The sequence below is a fragment of the Lemur catta genome, chromosome 1 (assembly GCF_020740605.2).
Source record: "Lemur catta isolate mLemCat1 chromosome 1, mLemCat1.pri, whole genome shotgun sequence".
Lineage (NCBI taxonomy): Eukaryota > Metazoa > Chordata > Mammalia > Primates > Lemuridae > Lemur > Lemur catta.
Genome location: NC_059128.1, coordinates 133,983,005 through 133,996,268, shown reverse-complemented (window position 1 = coordinate 133,996,268; position 13,264 = coordinate 133,983,005). Strand labels below are relative to the sequence as shown.

Below are 13,264 nucleotides of genomic sequence, written 5' to 3'. Positions count from 1 at the left end.
GTTCTGGGCAAGGAATGAGGAGGGGCAGTGTCTTTGGGAGGAGGCCAGCAAGGGGAGCCTGTTCTCTGGCTCGCGATGGCATCCATGATACCCTAGTTATTCCACTATAATTTACCCCCAAGGAGACCACATTAGGATTTCTGTAAGCACACCATGATTTGAGGAAGGAGAGGTCATTCTGATAAACAGGGGTTAAGGTTCCTCCCAGGGACCCCAACAAAACATGTGGCTCTGCCCTTCACCCCCCCCACCCCCCGTTGAAGGTGACAAAAAGCACACTAGGGTATATTTCAAGAACACAGACATGCATGCCACAGAGCAGATCATGTGTTCTATCAAATAAACTTATAGAAAATACTTTTTTGGTCTTTTTTATTGCTTTTCATTATTATGGGTATGTAAGAGTTATATATCTTTACTCCTTGCCGCTTAAATTCTAGATGCTCTTTTTAATTTGAAATTTCATCTTATACAACTGCCCCCTCTAGTGGTATAAAACCCCCCTTGAGATGCCAAGTATTGGGAATGAGTTTTGAAAGAATTTGGAGAAACAATTAAAAATGTCAAAGTAGCAATGGAAATAACTTGAAGACACCTGAAATAGACAAGCTTTATTTAGTTTATCTGAAGTTATCTAGTTCATTCTCACTGGTAATCGAATTACATAAATAGCTTTATAGTTAATAAACAGTCATAGTATCTCTCCTGCTCTGTTTCTGAGAGAAACATGCTAAGAATGTAATAGCAAAAGAAAAGTTTGAGAAACAGTTTAAATTATATTTATGACAAAATGGAAGCCAGAAAAGGAGGCTCTTTGATCTACAGAAGCATCATGCAAAGGCCAGAAGATGCTCCATGTTGACTTTTCCCAAGAGCAACTAACTTCACTCCAGGGATAAGATTTTCAGGTTTTATTCTGTGGGAAACCACTGTGACTCAGCTGCATACCATTGTAGTTACAGCTCTCCCGGCTGTCCGTTGACTAATCCCCTTGAGAATTTATAAATGAGGTTAGCCCGTCAGAGTGTGCGTTTGTGTGTGTGTGTGTGTGCGTGTGCGCATGTGTTTTAATTTCAATTGCAATTGGCATTTTTGAATAGACTTTTCATTTTTCTTTCTTACCCCAACACGAATGCACCACGCAGCCATCACCCATCCACCCTCCTCCACTGGTGCATGAATCTGCTTGTTGCCGGCAGCTCTGAAACAGAGCTGTCATTCAAGAGTGGCAGCTCTGCAGGGCTGCGCTGCCCCGGTGTGCCACTTTCCTGGTTGTCACTCATTGGGAAAGCACCTGCTCTTCTCTGCGGCTGTCGCGAGTCGTGGGCATGCGTCAGAACCCCACCCCTCCCCCAGCACCACATTGAGATGTCCAAGTGCCGTGCATGCAGCCTGCGGAATGAAACACCAGTATTGCAGAAGTGAAATGGCTGAGAAAGCACATAAACTGCTCTGAACCAGGACCTCTCAGACTTTACCGCTTGTACGAATCACCTGCAGATCTTGTTAGATGCAGATTCTGACATAGTAAGTCTGGGCTGGGGCCTGAGAAGTCTACGTTTCCAATGAGTTCCCAGGTGCTACCGAGACTCCTGGTCCACAGACCACACTATGGGTCTTGGTAACACCTGTTTTCAGACCTGATTCTTTCAAGATTCAATTTGGGATTCTGAAACCTGGGAACAGTAATTTTTGCATGTCTTATGAGTATGCACAAGAGAAATAGCACCTAGGCCACCACTTGAAGTCCTAGTTTTCCTAATATGATAGGAAAACTTGAGATTGGCAAGTTCCTTTATAAATTTAAAGTTCCGCAATGATCATGGATCACACACGATCTCTCCTAGAGCATAATGTGGCTTTAAATAGCTACACCCAGTTAACCACCTTTCAATGATCTCCATCCTTCTTAACCTCATTTTATTAATGCAGTTTATTTTAGGGAAGTCTTGCGGTTTAAGCAAGCCAAAACTAGCAGTGTGGGCAGATGGCAGAAGGAACACCACCACAAAACCTGCCACTCAGAGTGTAACAGAGGACCATAGCAGCCCAGAACTACCCCTTTGTTCATTTTGCTAATGAGTGTCCTCGTTGCTGTGGCGTCTGAATAGTTAATTACTTGCAGTTCCCACAGCTGACAGATGGTGGGGACAGAGCTAAAGGTTAACCTCACGAGAACAGGGGCCGAGGATTGCTACTTGTAGCAAAAACCTCAAATTCAATGTGTTTTCGTTGCGTTCTGCTTTCATACAAAGAGATTCTTGGAAAACGTATTTAGGTATTAGCTGCTACCACTTGTAAATTTTACACTTCATCTGATTAATTCCAATAGTTCTTCTTTAGTTTACGATAATAGGGGCTTATGTAATCCTCTGTGGATGTTCATATTCTGCCACTGTTAAGAGAAACGTGTGCTTAAGCCTATTAAGGCCAGTATTGTTTGCTTGTTCGTTTGTTTTTAAAAAATCCTTTTAGTCTATTAATGCATTCTGTGATCGCCTCAAATTGAACAATGTGGGACAAGAAATTAATGACTGGGATTCTTCCTTTATTAAGGAAACTGTTGTTTATTAACTACTTACTAGACTTGTTAGTTCTCATTAGTGAAGAATGAATTGGGCTCAAATGATTTAAATGAAATGCTGAATCAAAATCATGATTTGTAATTGAGCTTAGTGCAAAGTTTAACAACGTATTTTAAATACTATTAACTCTGATATATATAAATATCCCATATATAATTTTATTCACTTATTTCTTAAGTTTATTAACATACTACAAAACATTCTGACCACTTATTTTTCTTTCAAAACATTACGATCATGGGGAAAACATTTTAATAATCTACTTGCACATCTCCCTAAAGTTAAATAAAAGTATGGTTCCAAAAGGAAAACACTATACTGAGAGAAATGATTTTGGTTTTGAGGGTAGATTTTATTCTTATTTACTTGCAATCATGGAATTACTGCAAAAAGAATAAGTTATAGTTCACCTGAAGGTTACTTTAAAGTTCAAAAGCATTTTTAGTGTCTATAGTAATTTTGAAGCAAGGCATATAGAATCTTCTATGTTTGGCATAATAATATAATGACTCTTTAATGTGTTAAGACTGAATAATCAGCTTAATATTTTACCACAATGATGTCTAAACTTCTGCACCAGCTTCCTCAACTTATTACATCTTAATTTTTTTACAAAAAAAAAAATCCGTGCCAGTAAAATCTAGACAACCATAAGGGAGTATATTCAGATGTTTTCAATAGCTTTGAAACAGACAAGAAGAAGAAGAAAAAAAGAGTAGCTGTCCCAATAAGCTTCTATTGCGTAAGAAAAAGCCTCTCCCATAATGGACATGGCAAGATTTAAACAAAAGACGCACATAATAAAAATGTAAATGAGTTTGCTTTCCTAAAACTATAACTTTAAAGTCTTTTGTTGTAAGTTATCCTGAAACCTTCTTACAAGGTAATCACTGTTTGCATAGAGATTTAAACCGAGGTCTTCAATAGCATTAAACGCCTGCACAGTCCCCGGGTGACAGGCATGCAAAGCCATGTTAATGTTCAGAATATGAATTGCCTCTGGGTGGCTCCTCCGCCAAGCAGAAAACCAACTGTGGGGATATCCGTGTGCCTGATGGGCTCCATGCGGCTCCCAGCCTGAAAACGTCACCACTTTGACATGTGATGTGCTCCTCCTGACACTGGCAGAGCTGACACTGGGAAATGCCACAAAGGCAACAAGGCCCCCTCCTTAGCCATGCACTTCGCCACCCCCTGGCGCTGCCCATCCTGAGCTCCCCAGCCTGCCTAGTTACAGGCGGACGGCACTTCAGACACACACAGAGGGACGTGTGGGTGGAGGGGCCCCAGCTGCCTCCCCAGACACAGCCTCCATAATGAATTGACCTGAATGATGAGGGCACACAAACAATATGATATGCATTATTCCTGTCAATAAAGTGTCCCCATGTGTTGGGGTCTTTGTGCAGAATGTACTGTAGCCTTTCTTCCAGTAAGCTCTATGTCGTCTCCTTCCTTTTTCCTATTCATATTATAAGTGTGTAATAGAATTCAGAAAATTATATGATAGCTCTTCTGTATCCGCATTGTCCTGGCGTTGCATATTTAAATGCCTGGCTCCCTGCTTAGGAATATGCAATTCCCCATCTTTCAGGGCTCTTTGGCCAGAGATACCAGCTCCACAAAGTCAACCCTTGAAAAGGAAAATTTGGAGTGCAGAGCGGAAAATGAGAGACTGCTTCAAATCATTTCAGAGCTTGAGGAGGAAGTCCGACTCAACATAAAAGAAAATTCAGAATTAGGTAACATTTTGGAATCTCTTGGGAGAAAAATATATACATTGGGCACTTCGTAAAATTCATAACTATGTTTGGCTTTGCCAAGCGTACATTTGTTTGGTTGTCTACATTTAAAAATATCAATTTGGTAGCCATTTTTGCTTTTCATTGAACATAGCATTCCTTGCTTAGGACAGAGGATTTAGTTATATACAGTTGTACTCCTAAGCCAGGTCATGCTAACTCAGGGTGTTTTTTTCAAGCCACACATTGCCCTTTGCAAAAATGTGCTAATCGGTGCTCAACTTCACTTAGAAATATAAACAGATACAAACTTTTACTGATTTGTTTTATATGCTTAACTGATCATCTGAACTTTGGTAACATTTAATTACTTAAGAATATATATTGGAATATGCTTTGTGGGGAACCAACCAGAGTTAGCCCTGCAGAAAAATATGCTACCACGTACTAATTATCTTCAATTTTTGATATGAAATTTAAATACAAAATTCCATTTGTATACTTTATACCTCTCTTCTTTCATGCCATAAACATTGGTGAAAATTGCATTTACGTCACTCAAGTTAGAGTCCTTTAAAGTATTATTTCACTTAACTGTTATCTTTGTATTTATGTTAATTATGTAATGTTGTCCTTAATCTACAGTATAAAAAGCCATGAGCAGGCAATAAAAAATGTATAGTAAAACATCCCTAAAGTGAGATATATTATAGTATCCCTTGAATATAAAATTATACCATGCCAGTATGGTTCCATTCTCCTTTGATGTGGTCTGGGAAGGCTTTTTCAGGTTTTGGTTGTTCTTATTGAGTCATAAAATGCCACCTGCTAAAGCACTTTGTATTGGCTGTGACTAACAGCAAAATGTCCCTTGCTAGTATTGATGAAAAGCTTTTAGCCCTCAGCCACACTTGGATCTTGAACTTACTTCTTAATCCCTATCTGACCAGCCGTCTGAACAGCAGGAAGAAGGCTGTGAATGTCAAGGGCAGTTGTGAAGGTCACAGTCCTGCTAGGACTTGCGTCCACCATGCCTGCCAGTGGCTCGAGGTCTGCCCTGAAGCAGGCCGTCTGAATACAGGGGCCATAAGCTTGTAATTTCATGGTTGGCCTCTCTTTCCTTTTGTTTACAGAAGATGAAGTTATAACTCTGAAAGAGAAGGCAGATACGGATCATAGAACTATTCAAAAGGTACTGTAACATTTTTACATTGATAAATGACTCTTTTCAATTGAACTATCAGCATAATTGGCCAAATAACACTGTGTCCAGAATGCCTTATGACGCAGAGGAAAGTTGATTTATATATTTAATCTCTGTCCACTATTTGGGTAGAGTGACTACTAATGAACAGGGAATTGGTCTTGAAAACTCATTGATGTATAGATACTTATTTTATTCAGGACAACAGAGCATCTACTTGTTGACTGTACGGAACCAAAAAAGTTACACGATGACACTGGGAAGTCCAAAGATGTGCTTGCTATTGTAGAAAAAAATTATATGATGAAGAATGAGCAGTCTCATGTTCAGATCAGATGTTGGTTGATGTTCATTTTTCTATGCATGAATGAGCTGGGTTTGTGTTATCTGGTCAATCTTAATTTAGAGTAGGGAATTCTTTTGGTATCATGAAAGTCAAGATTTCCTAATGCACCTAAGGCAGCAGGATCATAGCAGTTCTTGCCTCCCGTGCAGGGGCGGCACCTCTGTTTCATTCTTGCTGAGCTCTGTGCTTCCCTGCTGTAGCCGCCAAATGCCTTGCTGCTGTGGTCGGTCTTCCCTGCCCTACGGTAAGCTCCACGAGGGCAGAGCCTGCACAATCTCGGTTCCTGGTGTATTCCTGGGCCTGAGCACCGTGCTGGACACACTGAAATAGGCTCTTTGCATGATGAATAGAATGAGAATGTATTTAGAGCTCATAAAATTGACAGATGAAAAAGCAGATTCACATTCCCCAAAGTATTCCTAATAAACCTAAATGTTTCCCAGCAACTGAACTGAGTATGCATTTTTAAGTCAAAATTGATTAAAATGAGACAAAATGAAAAATTCTGTTCCTCAGCCCCGCTGGGCACATTTCAAGAGTTCAGTCGCCACACGTGTCCAAGTTCAGTTTTAAGATTTCAGCCAGGTCCGATTTTGCAGTTCAGGATATTCTTAGGTTTCAGATAAAATTACTTCCAAGAAGTATTTTTTGAAAGAAATGGTTACCCTGATGGGTCAGAGTTGGGAGATACTTTCTTTGGTAACTGAATCCCTCAAAGGTTTTCACAAGGAGGTTTCATTTTCTCAATGCTGCACGTTATTTGCAATGTGACAATGTCAATCCCATTTAATCTTCTTGGCATCAACTTCTAAGGTTAAGAAGGAAATCTCAGCTTTCTAGTTTCACGTAATAACCATTACCAGTTCATTTACTTGCAGTGTTTCTCAAGCTCTTCACTCTCTACTACTCTTGGTAGAAATGAATTGCATAAGCTTTCTACTCTCTAGGAAGAGCACAATAAGGAATTAATGCAAAAGAAAAAAAAATCTCACTGCTAAACCCCCAGTTGGAAAGAAACATGCCCCCTGAGTGGCTGGTTATGCCCTGTGTGAGTTTAAATATGTCAATGAAGTGCTGCCTGAACTTTCTAGATCTGCACTGACCGGAGGTAGCCACTGGCCACATGTGGCTATTAGACACTTGAAATTTGGCCACTGCAACCGAGGAGCTGCATTTTTAACTGCTTAATTTTTAATTATTTTACATCTAAATTTAAAAGCTGATGCTTGTTTCAGCTATTGGAAAAACATTATGTATATCTTCAATAACTTAAATCTACTCTTTCCTCTGTACATTTTATGAAATCTAAATATAGATAAGGTATTTCCAGCCAGGCATGGTGGCATGTGCCTGTAATGCCAGCTACTCAGGCTGAGGTTGGAGGATTGCTTGAGCCCAGGGATTCAAATCTAGCCTGGGCAGCAGCATAGAGTACCTAGTCTCTAAAAATATATATATATTTTTTGTTTTGTTTTTTTTGATGAAGGGTCTTGCTCTGTCCACTCGGGCTAGAGTGCAGTGGTGTCATCATAGCTCACAGCAACCTCAAACTCCGGGGCTCAAGCGATCCTGCTGTCTCAACCTCCCGAGTTGCTGGGACTGCAGGCACACACCACCATACCTGGCTAACTTTTGCTATCTTTTATAGAGACGGGAGTCTCGCTCTTGCTCAGGCTGGTCTCGAACTCCTGGCCTCAGCCTCCCAGAGTGCTAGGATTACAGGTGTGAGCCACCACAACCAGCCTTAAAAAAATTTTTTTTAAAAAGTATCTCCAATGAAACCTTAGCTCCCAAACTGAGATGTGCTGTAAGTGAAAAATACACCCTGGATGTTGAAGACTTACTTGGCATAAAAAATGTGAACTGTCTCACTATTAATTTTTCATATGGATTACCCATTGAAATGATAATATTTTGGATATATATTGGGATAAGTAAAATATATTATTAAAATTACTTTCACTTGTTGCTTTTACTTTTTTAACAAGGCTGCTATAAATTCAAAATTACATATATATGGCTCACATTATATTTCTGTTGGACAGCTCTGTTGCAGACAAATATAACAGACCCCTAATTTGCTTGATCATTTTTTTAAAATCCTGTCTCTTGTCTTTTCTTTTCTCTCTATATGCACTGGAGCTCCAGCTCCACACAGACATTGAATATACAGGCACGTGTTGTATTGGGCAGAAAGAATCTAGAACCCTGGGCTCCTGTTCCATTGCTGCCATTAGGTCCCTGGGAGCCAGTCCCTATCTTCCTCCCTCCCATTTCTCCCAAGCCTACTGGGAGATAGAGTGACATGATGTGTGTCAAAGTGCTTTGTCAATTGGGAAGAAGTTCACATGTCATTGAACAAAATCAGAGCTGATATTTGCCAGTTTCTTTCATAGCTTTCACTAAATCAATGAGTTCATTGATGTTTATTAGGTGCCTTTCAGTGGCAGGCCCTGCACTACTGCTGTAAGAATAAAATGTGTACACACACACACACACACACACACACACACACACACACACAGCCCCTGCTGTCTAGAGGGGTAGAAAAAACCACAGGGCAGTGTGATTGGGACTATAATAGGAGCGTGTACACAGACAGGAGATACCTGGCTTTACCTGGAAGATTCTAGAAAGGCTTCACAAACAGCTCTGAAACCTCATTCTCTCCTCTTGGGGAGGTGGGCAGGAGGGCGGAAGAGCTGGGTACGGTGTGGGAATGCATGAGGTGTGAGACGGGTTTGTGGAACCACATGTGACTCAGTGTGGCTCAAGAATGAGAGTGGGAGTCTGATAAGCCTAGGCGGTGGGAGTTTGGAGAGAGTCTGCAGGGGGCCGGAAGCAGGGCGGGGGACTGGCTGTGAGGAGAGGAGTGAGCAGGAAACGGAAGAAGGGGATGAGGCAACTTGGAAGCCTTCAGGGAGGCCACGTGTCCTTTTTTTTTTAGCTTTGAGTGCAAGTCAAAATAAGTTGGAAACGAGCCTGAATCCGGGCAGGCTGACGTCCTGCCATGTGTCTGGGCTAAGCACTCTCAGTCAAGGAATTCAGTGGCGCTTGGGTTTTAATTCCAGTCATGGAATAACAGCTGTATCAGTGCCCATCTTCCAGCGGCTGCCACGATGCAATCCATTCACGTGACTTTCATTCTGGTGGGGACACAGGTCGGGACTCAGAGATGGCAGTCGCAGAGGTGACAGGAGCAGGACGCAGGGAAGCAGTTTGCTACGGGGGCACACAGAGGTTGCCCGGCCTGGATTGTTCGGGATCAGGGAAGGCTGGAGGAAGGACACTGTGCTGACACCCAGAGGAGGGCTTAGAGTTGGCCAGGAAAGGGTATCCCAAGAACCATTTGAAAGGGGTGGCGAGGAGCAGGGCACAGTGGCAGAGAATAATTATTCATGCAAAAAGCTTTGAATTATCTTCTGAGTGCATTGAGGAGCCTTGAACATTGTGGTAGGATCAGATCTGTGTTTCAAAAAGAAAATGAATGAGAGGGAGGAAAATCCGAAGCAAGAGAGGCCAGTGGAGAGATTACTTAGATCAACCAGGGAAACTATAAAGTCCTGAGACAAGGACGGTGACACTGGGGGTGTTTATTGAATGAATAAACACATGAGTTAATTGAATCACATGGATGTCCAAACCAAGGGTTGAATTTTACCAGCCTATATAACACTTGCAAATAGCAAACAATCATTTAAAATACTGAGGCCAGTTGCATGGGTACGACGGCCCTGCAGTGTACGCTTTTAATGGCTGTTTTCAATTGGTATGAATATGGTTCGATATGCACATAAATATGGCACAAAACCCCTAAAATATGATAAATAGGTCATATAAAGAGTAAAACAAAAATTGTTCTTTTTGATAGATGAGGATTTGTTCTATTGTGTATTAATGTCACATTTTGGGGGGTTGGGGTGAGGAAAGTTGTAAGTAAATTGGCATTTTTTGTGTATATTTTGTTTCCTTATATAATAATTCTACAGTAATATAATAGTCCACTGAAATTTTATTTGTCCTTTGATCATATTGAGATCCATTTTCGCATATCAAAATGTTTCACTAAATGCTATTGAGAAGGGATTTCAGGTGTTCTCATCTTTAAGCACATTGTAATTTCTTCTCTATTTCAGTTACTGGATGGTAGAGAGAGATTAAGAAATGAGCTTGAACATGAACAATTACTCGTCCAAGATATGGTAAGATCATTTCCATTATTTCCTAATGAATTTGAATTTAGGAATTTAATTTAATCATGAAAGTTTTACAGACTTTATTTGTAACTTGTTCCTGTGAACTATTCCTTTCACCGTTATCAAAAAATCCAAGTGCATGTATAATTATAAACATTTTTAAGTGATCATTTTAAAGAAAGCAGTTTAAGTAGTTCCGTGATAAATATACGTACTATGTAGCAGAGTCTTACATAAGAAATAGTATTACCATTTAAAACAGTGTTTAAAATTTTTGCATTTTATTATAGAGATTAAAAAAAAACAAATACAGGAGCCCAATATTTTGAAGGATTTGCTATTTTTAGTTACAAATTGCCATAAGTGACAACAAAAAAAGAGCCCAGCTAGATATTTTGGCATTCTGTGTTAGTCTCATAAGAAAACACTGCCTTTTTATGTTCTTTTAAGAGAACTTTCCAGACGGCTGGTCTTTTATCAGTTGACTACCCACCCCCAGGCTCTCCCCCCACCCCCTGCCCAGCTTATGGGGGTGTATGTTGGCTTTCAACTGATCACCACTAGTATGTCTTTGTTACAGTAAACTGACTGTGTTTATTATAATAAAAAATAAAACACAGCTTGACTTGCGTTCTAAATGTGCTTGAAAAGAATATGATACTGTTTAGAAGAGAAAAGGTTGTTCATAGGAAATCAACACCACTCCAGATATTGAAACCTTCGCTTTTCTACAGCTTGTCACATTTTGTGCCAAGTCATGACTGTTTCCCTAACTCTGTTTTGTTACTCTCAGCACCCTGTGTTTTGGGTTCCTTGTCATAGAAATTAATGCAAAACAATGCTCTGAGATTACAATAAAGCCTTCTATGAAACCAACTGGGGAATGCAGGCAACGAAAAAAAAATTAGGGTCGGTTATTCACAAAAACCATGTGTTAGCAAATACGTTGCTTTGAACTCTCTACTTTTAAATACCTGGTGTATGAAAATAGTTTCCATTTTTAGATTTGAGTCTACTTGGTGGATTTCCTCTACCCCCACCCCCCATCCTCTTCTGTCATTCCTCCAAAGTCTGGGCTTTGCTTCTGAAAACAAACAACTAAATGTGCATATTGTCATTAAAATCGAAAGTGTTTTTAGAGAGTGGGAAGCCGATGTTATATTGTTAGTTTTTTAGCAGCAATAGAAAAGAAATTAAAACTACTCAATCAGTGAATTTGTGCTCATACTTGGAGCAGATTCCTCACTCTTTCAATTACTTTGCCTATTTATTTTAACTGTAAGCCTTGAACGGGTGCTATTGTATTCCCCACGGGGGAACCAATCACGTTTTATTTTGTGGTTTAGAGGTTTGTTGAGCCACAAACCTGTTGCCAAGCAGCAAGAGTCTGCACCACAAACCTCATGACAGCGCAAGAGCCTTCAGGACGCTCAGAACTAGTTTGGGGGTTCTTGTTTTCAGGAGAGGGAGTGGAGTTGAGGTTCTTGTGACCGAAGTTTCCATCACATACCTGCTTGGGGCCCAACAGAGGTCACTATTTTGAACCTGCCCTCTCCTCTCACTCCCCACAAGCCATTCTGTTATTCCCTGGGAGGGAGGCTGGCTTGTTGCTATTTGGGCTTCCTTTATTTCTTGCTAGACTGCTTTTTTTCCAGGACTTGTGATTGCCCAGACAAGGGAGAGGGGGAGAAAGTGGAGTTGACCCCAGTCATTGTGTAAAAATGAAATTATATGGACAGCTAAAAATATATATAGAAAAAATTAGCTGGGCATGGTGGCACATGCCTATAGTCCCAGCTCCTCGGGAGGCTGAGGCAGGATGATTGCTTGAGCCCAGGAGTTTGAGGTTGCTGTGAGCTAGGCTGATGCCACGGCACTCACTCTAGCCCGGGCAACAGAGTGAGACTCTGTCTCAAAAAAAAAAAAGCTTTCCCACTGAAAGGTTTTGGTTTTATGATAATCTATTACTGTTTCTTAATACAATTTGTTTTCTGGCTTATTAAGAGCATAACGTAAAAAGTCAAGGAGCTGGTAGTAAAGATGCATGATCAGTATAGACAGATAAGCAATGAAACATGGAGTGATTGAACCCTGAGATGGGCTTTTGGGGAAGCATATGAAATAATTTCCTATCTTTCTGTAGTTCCTGGACTGAGTGGCTTTCATTTATCTTGAAGCTAACAAAAGAAAGAGAGAGAGAGTGTGTGTCCTCATCAGAAAAGTACTATGATTGAACTCTTTCTCTTACCTATTAAATAATTTCCATCTGCTTCCTCCCAGTGCACCTGGTTTCTCAGAACGATCCAGACTTGAGGCAGGAAGGAGGTATATAGGTTGCTCTAGCACCATTATGGGGACACAGCCCTAAGTCACCACTGCAGCCTGCCTTGCTGCCGTAACCGGGTTCCCCATGCCTGAGTTCCCCCTGAGATAGGCTTCAAGTGTGCCCAGCCCTGTGGCATGTAACGTGGCCGTGTGTGGCCACCCAGCTAGGGAACTGATGCTTTTGGTGTATTTATAGAGAAGCTCTGGGAATAGGGGCTCTTCCTCAAGACAAAGTGACACAAGTATGGCCCGGTGTGGCTGCACCCCTGCATGCCGTGGCATGCAGGGGAGCAGGTGCTGCTGCCCACGTGGTGCCCGTTTGGCCATCAGTGAGGTCCTGCCCACTGCTCAGTAAAACGTGCTCCACAAAGGACATCTAGCAGTCCTGCTCAGCCCCCACCATCTCCTCATGGAGTCAGAGAGGCGGAGAGAAAACCTTGTGAAAGAAGACGTCCCTTGAGGGTGTTGTTCAAAATTCCTCAGGATGAAGCCCCCAAACCCTGGCCACGATTCACCCCACCTGAAATCAGCAGACAGATTTATCCTCCTAGAATCAGGACGTTTGTCCCAAGATCCCTGAGAGTACTATCTCTTCTTTGCTGTCCCCTCTTCCTGAAGTGCCCTCTCTCGGTCAGCCCCTGGTCCGCTCCTATGCATCCTTCGGCTCAGAGGTCAGACACTACCTACCTCCTCTGGGAAACCTCCTCCCACCCCCACCCCAACATCCTGGCCTGGAGGGGGAGCCCCCCGCTCCCTTCCACACGGCGCCCAGTTCTCCTCTCAGAGCTCTCATCACGTTCTATGGAGATGGTGCTAACTTTGCTGCTGCTTCCATTCTGTGAGCTGCTTGAAAGCAGGAACAGTGT

The 13,264-nt window shown here is 41.5% G+C and overlaps 1 protein-coding gene across 1 annotated transcript in view; it reads left to right on the top strand.

Moving 5' to 3' along the window:
• Positions 1 to 13,264, top strand: part of C1H10orf67 (chromosome 1 C10orf67 homolog) — a 78,568-nt gene that overhangs the window by 26,158 nt on the left and 39,146 nt on the right. Inside the window, exons 6-8 of the mRNA XM_045556868.1 lie at positions 4,180 to 4,327; positions 5,461 to 5,519; positions 10,014 to 10,079. Of these exons, the coding sequence (XP_045412824.1) occupies positions 4,180 to 4,327; positions 5,461 to 5,519; positions 10,014 to 10,079 (273 nt within the window). The remainder of the gene's footprint in view (positions 1 to 4,179; positions 4,328 to 5,460; positions 5,520 to 10,013; positions 10,080 to 13,264) is intronic.